The sequence below is a fragment of the Megalops cyprinoides genome, chromosome 23, assembly GCF_013368585.1.
Source record: "Megalops cyprinoides isolate fMegCyp1 chromosome 23, fMegCyp1.pri, whole genome shotgun sequence".
NCBI lineage: Eukaryota > Metazoa > Chordata > Actinopteri > Elopiformes > Megalopidae > Megalops > Megalops cyprinoides.
The window spans coordinates 9,540,986-9,552,678 of record NC_050605.1 but is presented as its reverse complement, the minus strand read 5'-3'; the positions used below and the strand labels follow the sequence as shown (position 1 = coordinate 9,552,678).

Sequence of the window (11,693 nt, the reverse complement as noted above, 5' to 3'; positions counted from 1 at the left end):
GTGGGTTAAAACACCAACACATACATTAAACACACTGATTACATGGTTAATGTGGTTGCTGCATAGTTGAAGAATTGAGTAATTGCAGTTTTTTTTTTCTACAGTGAGTTTTAAACATTATTTTACCACATGAGGACAAGTCCGTATATTGGCATATCAGACTACTGCATACTCCATTTTATTGCATTCTGTGTACCGTGCTGCAATTTGTCCAATTAGCTTTGCTCATAGTTGTTATGTGTGTGCTCCATTCAAAGCGTAATATCAGTGTAGTTAGTTAGTGTATCCGTTCAATGCATAATGTCAGTGTAGTTAGTGTATAAATAATTATACTTAGTGAGATGACCTGTCAATCAAAATATGAACAGCATCTACTATGCTAACCAACAGGGGGCTAACTGCTAACATGTTTACCCAGACAGTTAACACGTAGCTAGCCATCATTTGTTATATTTATACAGCATTTTATATAAGCACTAGTAAGGTACTTAAATGGTAACTGTTGACCACTGTATGTACTCTTTAATTATCTGTGTACTGTTCCTAAAGGGACATTTTGTCATCCTTACTTTCCCAGAAAGGACTTGCGCGCTGCACAGAAAGATGTCAGGTTTTTTTCCGTTGCAATAACTGGCACAGACATTTGAACACCTATCATATAAACCTCTGGATTACAACCATTCATTCCAACGTAACAGGAGCTGGAATATGGCGAGCTGTCCTGAGTGGGCCCAGAAGTGCAAGGTTGCACAAGTACAAAGGACAAGCTGGAACGGAACTCTGCCTGGAAACTGCAAATCAGGCTAGAGAACTGAATAATGAAAAACATCGATAAATTTGAGAATAGTCTGGATGGTTCTTTTGACTGATGATTTTGTTCATGGTCTGTTGCTGTCATTTGCTTCTTATGGTGGCAGATGAAAGTGATGACTGGTAAACAGTCAGTCCTTTATGTAGCATGGCCAGAGCATTGCTGCAGTGACGAGGATGTTTGTGCCCTAAATCCAAATGTGTGGGACAGCGGAAACCAGAGCTTTCAAGTATCAGCCCACAGTCAGTCTTTTCTTACAGATCATGACGCAAAATAGGTTTAAGTCTCTGCTTGATTTTTAGTGAATAGTCTTAAACCTGTATTCATAGACTTTCATTGAAATTTGCCATGTGCTTACCTTAATAGAACGTGGATAAGTATACGAAAGACCTTTTAAGCAAATTCCAAGCACTTTTTTATATGTGGTGTGTTAGGGCTAACAGATGTCTTTTCTGTCCGCACGAGTTTGATAAATTTGTTTATTGACCCAGCAGTTTGCTAATAAATGGTAATAACACAGAACACCACTAGTAATATAGGACTGTTTCACAATTTGTGGTTGAGCAAGCCGTTAGCAAGTTCTATTCTATAGCAAACTACCGACAAGCCAAACTATCTACTAAGCCAAAGCCAAGTCTACATTCTTAAGGTGTCAGTTCAGAAGATACAGCTATTCAATAACGGGCAAAAATAGCAACTTGTAGGCCTATTAAATGTATTTCATCAGCTATATTGCCAAACGTACATAGAGTCCTGTAGATCTGACGTAGCAGCACAGCATGTCTTTATAAGTCACTGTCTCTATGTACAACAGATTAAAAAGTTGAGATGTCTCAGTGGTACAGCATGTTATAATTAGCACACTGCAGGATACACACCGATGGCACCATCATGTATATGAGGTGACATTCAGCATTTCACCAAGAGGTGTTAATGTACTCATTTATTTATTACACAAACTACGTTGACAGTAGTAGCTCAGGAAACCCATTGAAACGAGGGGGCTGATGCGCTGTAACAGCTAAGTGTCGGATAGAGTTTCACCTGCTATATATAAGCCCTGGGATTTGTGCGACTGGGCTATTTAAATGCCACGGACGGAGTTCCATGAGGGGGCAACTATCAGCAACACAGGCCATTCCAGGCTACACCACTATGATGGACCTTTTTGAGACCAATGCGTACTTCTTCAATGACCTGCGCTATCTTGAGGGCGAGAATGGGGCTCTGCAGCACCTGGAGATGGCGGAAACGCCCCCTCTGTACCAGGTGGGTGACAGCCCGCCGTCCCCCGGGCAGGACGTGACAGCGGAGGCAGGATGTGACCCTGGGTGCAACAGCAGCGGGGAGGAGCATGTCCTGGCGCCCCCGGGTCTCCAGCCTCACTACCCAGGACAGTGCCTCGTCTGGGCCTGCAAAACCTGCAAGAGGAAGTCCGCCCCGACCGACCGGCGGAAAGCTGCCACGCTCAGGGAGAGAAGGCGGCTCCGCAAGATTAATGAGGCTTTCGAGACGCTTAAGAAAAAGACGGTGTCCAACCCGAGCCAGAGGCTACCCAAGGTGGAGATTTTACGCAGTGCCATAAGCTACATTGAGAGACTGCAGGACCTGTTGAATTCGCTGGACGAGCAGGAGAAAGCCAAGGAGAAGGAGACTTTGAACTACCTCAGAAAAGAACAGCATGTAAGCGCTAGCATAGTATTACTAATATGCTGATCTCTGCCAAGCTACAGAGTAGGAGTCCTTAATTCAATAATTTTATAAAAATATTTTATGGTATAATTAAATTTGTTTGCTAAAACCATCTTTGGGATGAGCAGATCATCGTTATTAGGATGTATTTGATATATTTGTGGAATACAGTAATGCAATAACAGTAACTACAGTAATGTACATTTTTCTTATTTTCTTATTCTATTGTTATATTTTTTCATATCCAGGGTGACAAAAGCTTCTGTATGTATGGGTGTTAGGGCAAAGATCAATGAGCAGTGATTTGAATTATGTCATGCAGTATGGTGTAGGTATAGGTTTAAGATGTATTTCTGCTTTTAGATGGCCACCATTGATTGCTATGGGGGAAAGGTTTCTTGTAGTTGGCGGACCACGGTGGAACATTGCAATTCTCCGATGGCTAATCAAAATGGGGGTTGGTAATTCAACAAAATAGCAAAGTTTTTATCTTTTACTGATTGCTTAAATTATAAATATATGTACATGCATACACTACGCATACACACACTCACAAGAAGCAATAATATGTTTACATTCAAGTACAATAATTATAAATATCAGTCTGCCAATAGTCATGTTGTGACCCACAGATCTGAGGCTGGTCTTTTCTTTGGTTGTTTCAGGTAGAGCTGTTGACTCCTTGGCCAGCAGCAGCCTGCGTCACCTCTCCTCGATTGTTGACAGTATTTCAACTGAAGAGCCCAAAGCAACTTTCAGAGCAGGGAGCTCAGCAACATGAATTACTGTCAATGAACTTATCACACTTCCATTGTATTGTTTCACATTAGTTGTATTTCTTTCAAGACTGTTTTTACTTGTTTATTTGCAATATTTATGTGAGCTTTAAAAACAGTTACAAGTGTTTTATCATAAATATAATTTCTAATAAGAATCTTTTTAATTTATCTCAGTTTGATATGTACATATTTTATAGTAAATTAATATCAATGAAATAATTTTATATTTAAGGAACATTAATAAAGAAATTGTAAAAATGGGAATATATGCTTTGTAGTTCTGTCTTTGCCGGTCACCTATATAAATGAAATAAGGTGTAACTTAGGGTAGAGGTGGTTATTCAAACGCTAAGAAAATGATTTGCCAAAAAAAAAAAAAAAAACTGCTGAAGATAAACTGTGATATCTTAAACCTAAACACAAGAAAACAACAAACCAGAAGTCAATGTGTTTAAATCAAATATTATTTTGATGAAAAACCCACTAAACTCTAACCTTAAAATGTTTTACAGATTATCAGTCTCTGGCTACCCACAATGAAGAAATCTGTTCATGTTCAAAAATGAATGTTACTCCGCCATATGTCTCCATTACAAACCAGAACAGAAGATGCATTCTAGGTTTAGGATTTCAAATCAATCTGTTTATAATCTAATCATTTATATATTTGATGTGAGCCTCCTCAGTGAAAACATCTATTACATCTATACAACTACATAAAAAAATACTTTTATTTCATATTTCATAATGACTTTGTGATCACACTGTGAATGTCCCTATCACCACCATCCTCTGCTGTTCTTGCCTTTGAATGGAGACACGCAACTGCTGGTGTTTGGCAAAGCGGCCACTGGCTCCAGTGTGTTTACAACTGTTAAACGGGTGTAAGATGACTCTAGGCACTAAAATAGTCATGGTATTCTCTTTGTACCAGCTGTTAATCGGCAACGCTCTGCCTCCACTACCATCAGTGTAGTCATTTCTGAACGCGGCGTGTCAGTTTGATATCTTGATCATATGTTTGAAAACAGCAAAATATTGCAAAAGCCAAAAGCTCATTTACAAAACGATGATACAAAAGAGATTTGTGAAATTGAGCATGTTTTGTGATGGCCGAAGCTGTGTCACAGAGTTTAGATAATCATGTTTAAATGTTCTTCTGCGCTCTATGGTTTATTCTATTTCCTATAATCATCCTTCAAGGCTACTTTTCACCATCTGACATGATGGGAATTAGCCTTCTGTCAAAATGTCACTTATTTCACTGAGTTGCGTGAATAACTCAGTGAATATTTGTGATAATTCATTATATTATTTTGTTGGTTTGGAGAGCACTGATTGTTTAGCCTTCCAGAATGCATTACTGTGCAGTAACCTTCCTGTCTGGAGGAGAGTCTGACTGTCATATCCTGTAGTGAAATGTGCTCTGACAGACTGACTGCCTGACATGTTCAGAGCGACCACAAAAATGATGTTTAAATACCTGTTGCTGCAGCAGCATAGGAATGATTCTGTGGCAGTATTACATACATGCAGCTGATTCTTACATCAGAAGCTCTTCTAAATGATGTGGACTTTATCCATTTACTACCTGTTTATTTACTTCCAGGAAATACATATGTATCACGTTTTTTTTTTCCGAATCCTATAGACAGGCATATAAAATATAATGTAACCAAAGAAATGTTGGAGCTTCTCCGTTGCACTGATTTTTTAAAGCATTCTGTAGCTCTCATAGATAAAATTGTGATGATGACTGGGTATAAATTCTTTCCATTCAGAACCATCGAAGTTCTGTCATTGTAATAATCACAATATGGAGACCCTATAGAGATCCACTAACAGCCTATATCTAAATGTCACGGCAACACAACACATTCTTAAATGAAACTACACCTTCAGTATTGAAATGCCCTCTGCATTTGTTTCTATTTTTAACAAATTTGTCCTTGACTGCCTTGTAACATCTGAATGCTCAGACAAAGATTAAAATGTCAGAATGATTCATGTGCCATATCATATTTCCTGCATCATAGACCGAGATATCGCATACTCTGAGGTGACATCTGATACGCTCTATCATAAATAGTGTAAACTGTGCACTTCAAAGTGGTCTTATTCTTTCTTCCTATTGCAAGCCCCTGTTCACACCTTTCCAGAACTGGACTGAAATGGGATATTGCACACCATGTTTTAATGAGGTTTAAAGAATGACCTCTGTGGTTGTTTTGAGAAGCGTTTCCCAGCTTTTCAGAGCCTGTTCCACGTATGCCTATCATTGAGTTGCAAGGTTTTTCATACATTTCAGTAAAAGGGGTAAGAAGTTCCAGTGTTAATTTTCCATATTAATATTGATAATCTGTACATAACACACTCAGAGTAAGCATGGATGTTTCAACCATATAGAAACACCAGTTATTGCTTTGTCGTAAGGAAGGCAGTCAGATAATCCTTGTCTGACTTGTTCAGGAGTTCCCAGCTTTGTCAATAAAGGAAGTTATTCTGAAGTCAGCGGCACGCTTTCGCAAGTCTGGTTGCATGCATCTACAACATTTGAGACTGTAATATTATTGACATACATGTGGAAGTAATATGGTATGCTGTATGCTGATCTGGACTGGAGAATGACAGTATAGCAAGGCAAGACAATAGCAATGAATTCCACCTTCAGAATCCCTAGCAATACACCACGCAGGTAGATTTATATAATACTTTCAATAAGCTTGAATAATTATGGAGCATATATTCAGAATTAGTTACTTTTTTGGTTATCGCCACAGAGCGATTATAGTGTGGAAAATCAAGGCTAATGAAAAGAGATCTGAAAAGAATAGAAATGGCTTGCTTTTTGCTATATCTGAGTTTCCTACAGATCCGCAGCTAATCCATTTCACTCAACATTGCCATTAACAGCATATTTCACTACGCTTCCAGGCAAGTGGTGCTGCCAATCATTGAATGTGTGAGCAATGCATTCTAATGTATAGGTCGCCAAGAACTATGCTATGCCTGTGTGGCCCTCATTTAGAAAAAATAAATAAAATAAATAAACATAAGTGAACGAACGATAATGTCATATAAAACCCATTAGGGAATGTTTACCAAGCTCATATTCCCAAAACTTGATACCAGACTTCTCTCATAAATTTATTTGACCCAATTTTTAGGTGAAAACTTGGGGACAGTGTGAGATTTTTACTGGTGCAGCAGAACAACCTGATGTTTACAAAATGCCAGTACACATTGGGCTATAAAACAACTCCTACTGAAACCAAAGAACTCATGAGTAATGAAAGTGTAAATTCTATGTACCATATCATCACCATATCTTGAACTGGTTATTCTGCTTTTATAAAGGTGTTACAAAACACTATGTTTGTAAATAAAGAATGAATGGTACATACAACATGAAGTGGACCAAGCCTTAATGAATATGAGGTGTCCAAACAGTGAAAAAACAGAAATATAGCCTACAGAGTAAGTGGGGGTTGGAGGGGGTTAATACCATAGAGAATCAAGTTTAAAGAGTTGCTTTGCCCCACACTTAACACTGTCTCTGACCCCTGAGGACCCTGGGGAGAGCAGCATTTCAGACACACTGCTGTTTGTCTCCAAGAGCAAAAGCAAGTTCCACAGATTACAGAACAACAAATTACTCTCCTTCACATGACAAATGAGCAGAAAGCAAGGTATCACGTAGATCATTAATTGTTCATACAGTGTTTCTGTCTTCCATTTTTTGTGAGTTCTTGAGTAAATCCATGGTGTGTGTGTACGTGTGTGTGTATGTATATACGTGTGTGTGTGCTTGCATGTGTGCATGTATGTCTGTGTGCACTTTTGAGTATGTTTTGCCAATTTAAATGTAAACAATGAATGGGGCATTTGCACGTGGCTAATACAACAGTACTGCATGCCTGGGACATCTTCCTTTGGCTCAATTACCAGGAGCTGGCAGGTTTTCTCCTCGTCAGCGCAGTGCACAGCCCATTGCCTTTGATCTCTCTGGTACGCCCCTTCCACAAGCAGCAGCCGATGTCTTCCTTGACTGTTTTGCAAACTGACTGCAGTTCAGTGGCCGGTGCCACAATGTTATCTTAGGTGTATACAGTTCCCAAAGAGGGTAGCAACAAAATGTTTTAACATGTGCAAAATATTCACACTGTATATTTACAGGCTATCAGCACACTAGCTTAAAGTAATTGACTTGTTAAATGAAACAGTGGCAGCTTACCAGGACTCTACAAATGTGTATTCACATATATTATTATACCTGCCTTGTATATACACTGCCCTTAATACAATACAACAAACAGTACAAGTATAACATATATATTTTTATTAGACACGTGCACTGACACATCTGTTTTCGCAATTTTTTTCCCCAGGGGGGATGCGGTTACTTTAGCACCAAACCACTAATTGTTTTGTTGCTAATTTAAAGCCTGCTACCTAATCCTGTCACCGTGTGCCTGACACCTTTGCTGAGCAGTTAGGACCCTTTTGGGGACTTGCTGCTGTTGTGTGAATTTCAGGCTGAAATCTTACACTTTCATTTATAGCTGGGCTACATCTGCAATGGTGCAATTTGTCACCACCATAAAATGAGCAAACTTTAGAGCACAGAGCAGCTCGTTATTGTTCAGTTTAAGACAACTGTAACTCAGTTTATACATGTGTAACTCAGGACAATATAGTTTTAAATGATACTTTATAGAAATAACTTTATGTGTGTCCACTATGTGTAACAGTATTCTACAGTCTACATCTGAATCTCTCTGTGTACACTTATATATGCCATACCCATGATTCTGTATGGGTGTTTTTAAGACTTTCATCACAGTCTTCTATCTTAACTTGGTAAAAAAAAATGCATGTAACACAGGTTGCTTTATGAGGCTCAATTTGTACAGCCTGAAATCACTTTTTAGATATTCCGGCTATTGAAAAACAATGCAACTAGACAAACACATTGGCTGGGAGGGAAAGCAAGTAAAGGGCAGGGAAAGCAGGCTGTGTGAGGGAGCAGGGCGGGCCGCGGGGGCTGGGGTGCAAGGTGGGGAGTCGCGCTTACCCTCGCTGCTGGCAGGGGGATATGGTAATTAGAGCTGGCCAATGCGGGCCTTGTGGCTCCAAACGGAGGCATATAAGGGGGCCCCTGTGGCAGAAGCCGCCCTCACACCCATCCAGAGTGCCCCCTGCTCCACACACGCTCCCAAGCCATGGAGGTTTCGGACAGCTGCCCCGTCTCCCCGCCCGGGCTGTTCTACCGCGGCGGCTGCGCGCCATCCCTGGAGGCTTTCCACGGAGGCAGGACCTGCCCAGGGGAGGGCGAGGGGCACGTGGGTGCCCTGGCGGGCCGCTGCCTGGCGTGGGCCTGCGGGGCCTGCAAGCGCCGGCCGAGCGCTGCCGACCGCCGGCAGGCCGCCACTGCGCGGGAGAGGCGGAGGCTGGAGAAGGTGAACCGTGCCTTCGAGGCGCTGCGCCGCTGCACCGCCGTCACCGCCGTCACCGCCGTCGCCACCACTGCCGGCTCCAGCCAGAGGCTGCCCAAAGTGGAGATCCTGCGCAACGCCATACACTACATCCACAGCCTGCAGGAGCTGCTGCGGGACCAGGTGGAGCGCTACTACGGTTCAGAGCCCGGGAGCCCCACGTCCAACTGCTCCGACGACATGGTAATTCAGTCCTTTCTCCATCCAGACCTGTATGTCTTTCCTTCACCTCCCTGTCTGGATGGATTTTTAATGTATCTGTCTGTCTGTATAAGTCTTTACCTTTCCACCTCTCTATCTGTATAAACCTTCGCTTCATCTGTCTACTTCTGGAGCTATACTGCTCTGCCTGTATCTGGAGAGAATCATACCATTACCACCATATACCACATTTATATCTCCCTTGCCTCTTTAGATATAGATCTTAATTTATCTGGACAGACACTTGGCTCTACCTCTGTCTGTACAGAATTTTTTCCAATCTCTCTAATTCTATACCTATACTATTGAAATCTGCATCTAACTTCTCTGTCTCCATATGTGTTGAACCTTATCTTGTTATCCCCTATCCCTTTACCGGTACTATATAGGTTTGACTTATCCATCAATGCCTGTATAGAGCTTTACCTTACCTCTCTGCCTCTGTCTGTATAGATATTTGTCGCTGTGTTTCTCTGTGTAGATCTGCAACGGTATGTCAATGCATTATCTTTGAATACAGCTGGAGATGTAATTTTGCTGGGGTTTCAGGGCTTCTCTAGGACAGTGATGTTATCCAGTAAATATATCCCTTGCTCTCCATACATTAAAAACAGACATGACTCTTGATGTCATTTAGTCTAGTGGGATGATACAGGTGCATTTTATAAGTGCTTCCTGGTGTTGCATCATTTATTTATTAACTCAAAGATCACCTATCTCTTTCCACATGAGCTATGTATTGGTGCCAGTCAAACTGTATTTTCATGCAACTGAGTATGCACCAAATGTTCAAAAGTATAGTACAATATTATGTACATTGGACTTTGGCCCAATTGTTAAATGTGAATTGGTTTCAGTTTGGATCAGGCATTTTAATGGGAGAACTATTTTGTGTCTCTATTGACTATTACAGAACAAATATTGTGAAGAGGCAGGTAACCTGGTGTTTTGTGGCAATAGATAGTGTATAACTGCCACTCACTGTGTTTTTGTTGGGATCAAGGATGGGCTGTAATCAGGGGATGCGGTCATGGCGTTCCAAGCACTAGTCACTGTAGAGCCTTATAAAGGCTGGAAAATCCACCTTACAGAAGCCTGGCAGAGCAATGCATGCCACCACATTTCTCTCTGACCGCACCCTCTCTCCCGCTGCCAGGATTTTCTGCAAATTTACTCTAGGAAGGTGTCATCTTGCAAAAATTGGTGTGGCTTTCACCCATGTAATTGATTCGTCATGCCTGGTGTTGTCTGTGCTGTGTGTGTGTGTGTGTGTGCGCGTGCGTGCGTGCCTGTGTGTGCGTATGTGAAGAAGAACAAATTCATACTGGACCACAAGATTTTATATTTGTAAATATTTGTTTTGGATGAAAAAATGAAAGGAATATGGAAGACGTTTTAGTGTGCCTTGCTGCCTCCTACAGTTCTAGAATCTGAGCCAATGCAATTTGCGTCCTGTTTTGACAGATTGATTGCAACAGTCCTGTTTGGTCTGAGGTGAGCCATGAGAACGTGTATAACCATGACATATATAATGGTAAGTATGTGTACTTAAAGTTCAATTATATATACTCAATATATCATATGCACCCAATATAGAATGATTTGTTATTTCTCTGTTAAATCTAAAAACCGTCTCTGTCAGTGTCCTTTATCATTAACTTCCTCTGTTATTTGTTTCTCTCAGATTTTTTTTTGTCTTTACTTTTACTTGAAACAAGTGCTATTTTTTCATTGAGTAGTATCATTTGTTACTCAAAATTTCTACTGCCAGTAGATTCAAATAGTCCTATATGTATAAATTAACAAATAAAAAAGTATCAGCTGAAAAAAGAACAAGACAATACATTGTGACACTTTAATCAGATGATAAAGACGATGCGTTACAAAGCGTAGCTCTGTGTAGACCTCCTAGTTTCAACATCATTAGTAGCAGTGCTATTATTTAAAGACCCTCTGACCTGACTGGCTAATGACCATGTTTTTAGAATAGATTACAGTAGAATGGGCATACACCAGCAGCAAACAGACAGTTAACATGCAGTCAAACCCTATACATTGTTATGACTATGTATGTCTCATTCAAATAAATTCACCACCGTACGCCATGAAACACAAACAGGCCAAACATAATGTAAAGGTCATCATTAAATGTCTTTAAGATGCTTTGATGCATTGATGCTGAATGCTGTGATGAATTCATGCTACACGAAAATGAATCATTTTCTCCGCCCCTCCCATGCAGCCGGCAGCGGAGACAGGGCCGTGGCTGTGTCCAGCTTGGACAGTCTGTCCAGCATTGTGGACCGTCTGTCCTCGGAGGAGGCCAGCTGCCTAAGCACGGCCACCCTTTCGCCCTGCAGCGCTGACTCACAGCCTGAAACTTCTGGAGCTTCTGACACATGCACAGGACCAGTCTACCATGTGCTGTGACATACCCCGCGCACCAACCAAAAGACAATTTCTAAATTATTTACTTTGTTGCTTTTTAATTCTGGGGCATGGAGATGAATTTAATACATGCCCCATGGCTGGGTACTGTAAATACAAAGAGGACTTGTACATATGCATTGGAATTTTTCTGTTTGTTGTTCACATTTTATACTGAATGTAACATATTTAATTGAACTTGTAAAAAGGTTATGAATAGTTGATTTCCATTGTTTAAAATGGGAATAAATCATGATTACAGCATGAGACCTGTTTGCTGTGTTAATT

General features: G+C 40.7%; 2 protein-coding genes across 2 annotated transcripts; both read left to right on the top strand.

The window, feature by feature from the left end:
• Positions 1-1,699: 1,699 nt before the first annotated feature.
• Positions 1,700-3,584, top strand: LOC118770200 (myogenic factor 6-like). The gene is made up of 3 exons (XM_036517731.1): positions 1,700-2,494; positions 2,867-2,960; positions 3,169-3,584. Exons 1-3 carry the CDS (start codon positions 1,919-1,921, stop codon positions 3,282-3,284), a joined length of 786 nt encoding a protein of 261 aa, XP_036373624.1. The 5' UTR covers positions 1,700-1,918; the 3' UTR covers positions 3,285-3,584.
• A 4,920-nt stretch (positions 3,585-8,504) lies between these two features.
• LOC118770677 (myogenic factor 5-like) lies at positions 8,505-11,408 on the top strand. The gene is made up of 3 exons (XM_036518437.1): positions 8,505-8,960; positions 10,443-10,512; positions 11,221-11,408. The coding sequence occupies exons 1-3, from the start codon at positions 8,505-8,507 to the stop codon at positions 11,406-11,408; spliced, it is 714 nt and encodes a 237-aa protein (XP_036374330.1).
• The last annotated feature ends 285 nt before the right edge of the window (positions 11,409-11,693 follow it).

What these genes read in the sequence shown, in the direction of transcription:
- LOC118770200 (XM_036517731.1), top strand. Translation starts at nt 1,919, where the DNA reads ATGAGGGGGCAACTATCAGCAACACAGGCCATTCCAGGCTACACCACT. An exon ending in ACCTCAGAAAAGAACAGCAT is followed by an intron (nt 2,495 to 2,866) that starts GTAAGCGCTAGC and finishes TTCTGCTTTTAG; the next exon opens with ATGGCCACCATTGATTGCTA. An exon ending in GATGGCTAATCAAAATGGGG is followed by an intron (nt 2,961 to 3,168) that starts GTTGGTAATTCA and finishes TGGTTGTTTCAG; the next exon opens with GTAGAGCTGTTGACTCCTTG.
- LOC118770677 (XM_036518437.1), top strand. Translation starts at nt 8,505, where the DNA reads ATGGAGGTTTCGGACAGCTGCCCCGTCTCCCCGCCCGGGCTGTTCTAC. An exon ending in CCAACTGCTCCGACGACATG is followed by an intron (nt 8,961 to 10,442) that starts GTAATTCAGTCC and finishes CTGTTTTGACAG; the next exon opens with ATTGATTGCAACAGTCCTGT. An exon ending in TAACCATGACATATATAATG is followed by an intron (nt 10,513 to 11,220) that starts GTAAGTATGTGT and finishes CCTCCCATGCAG; the next exon opens with CCGGCAGCGGAGACAGGGCC.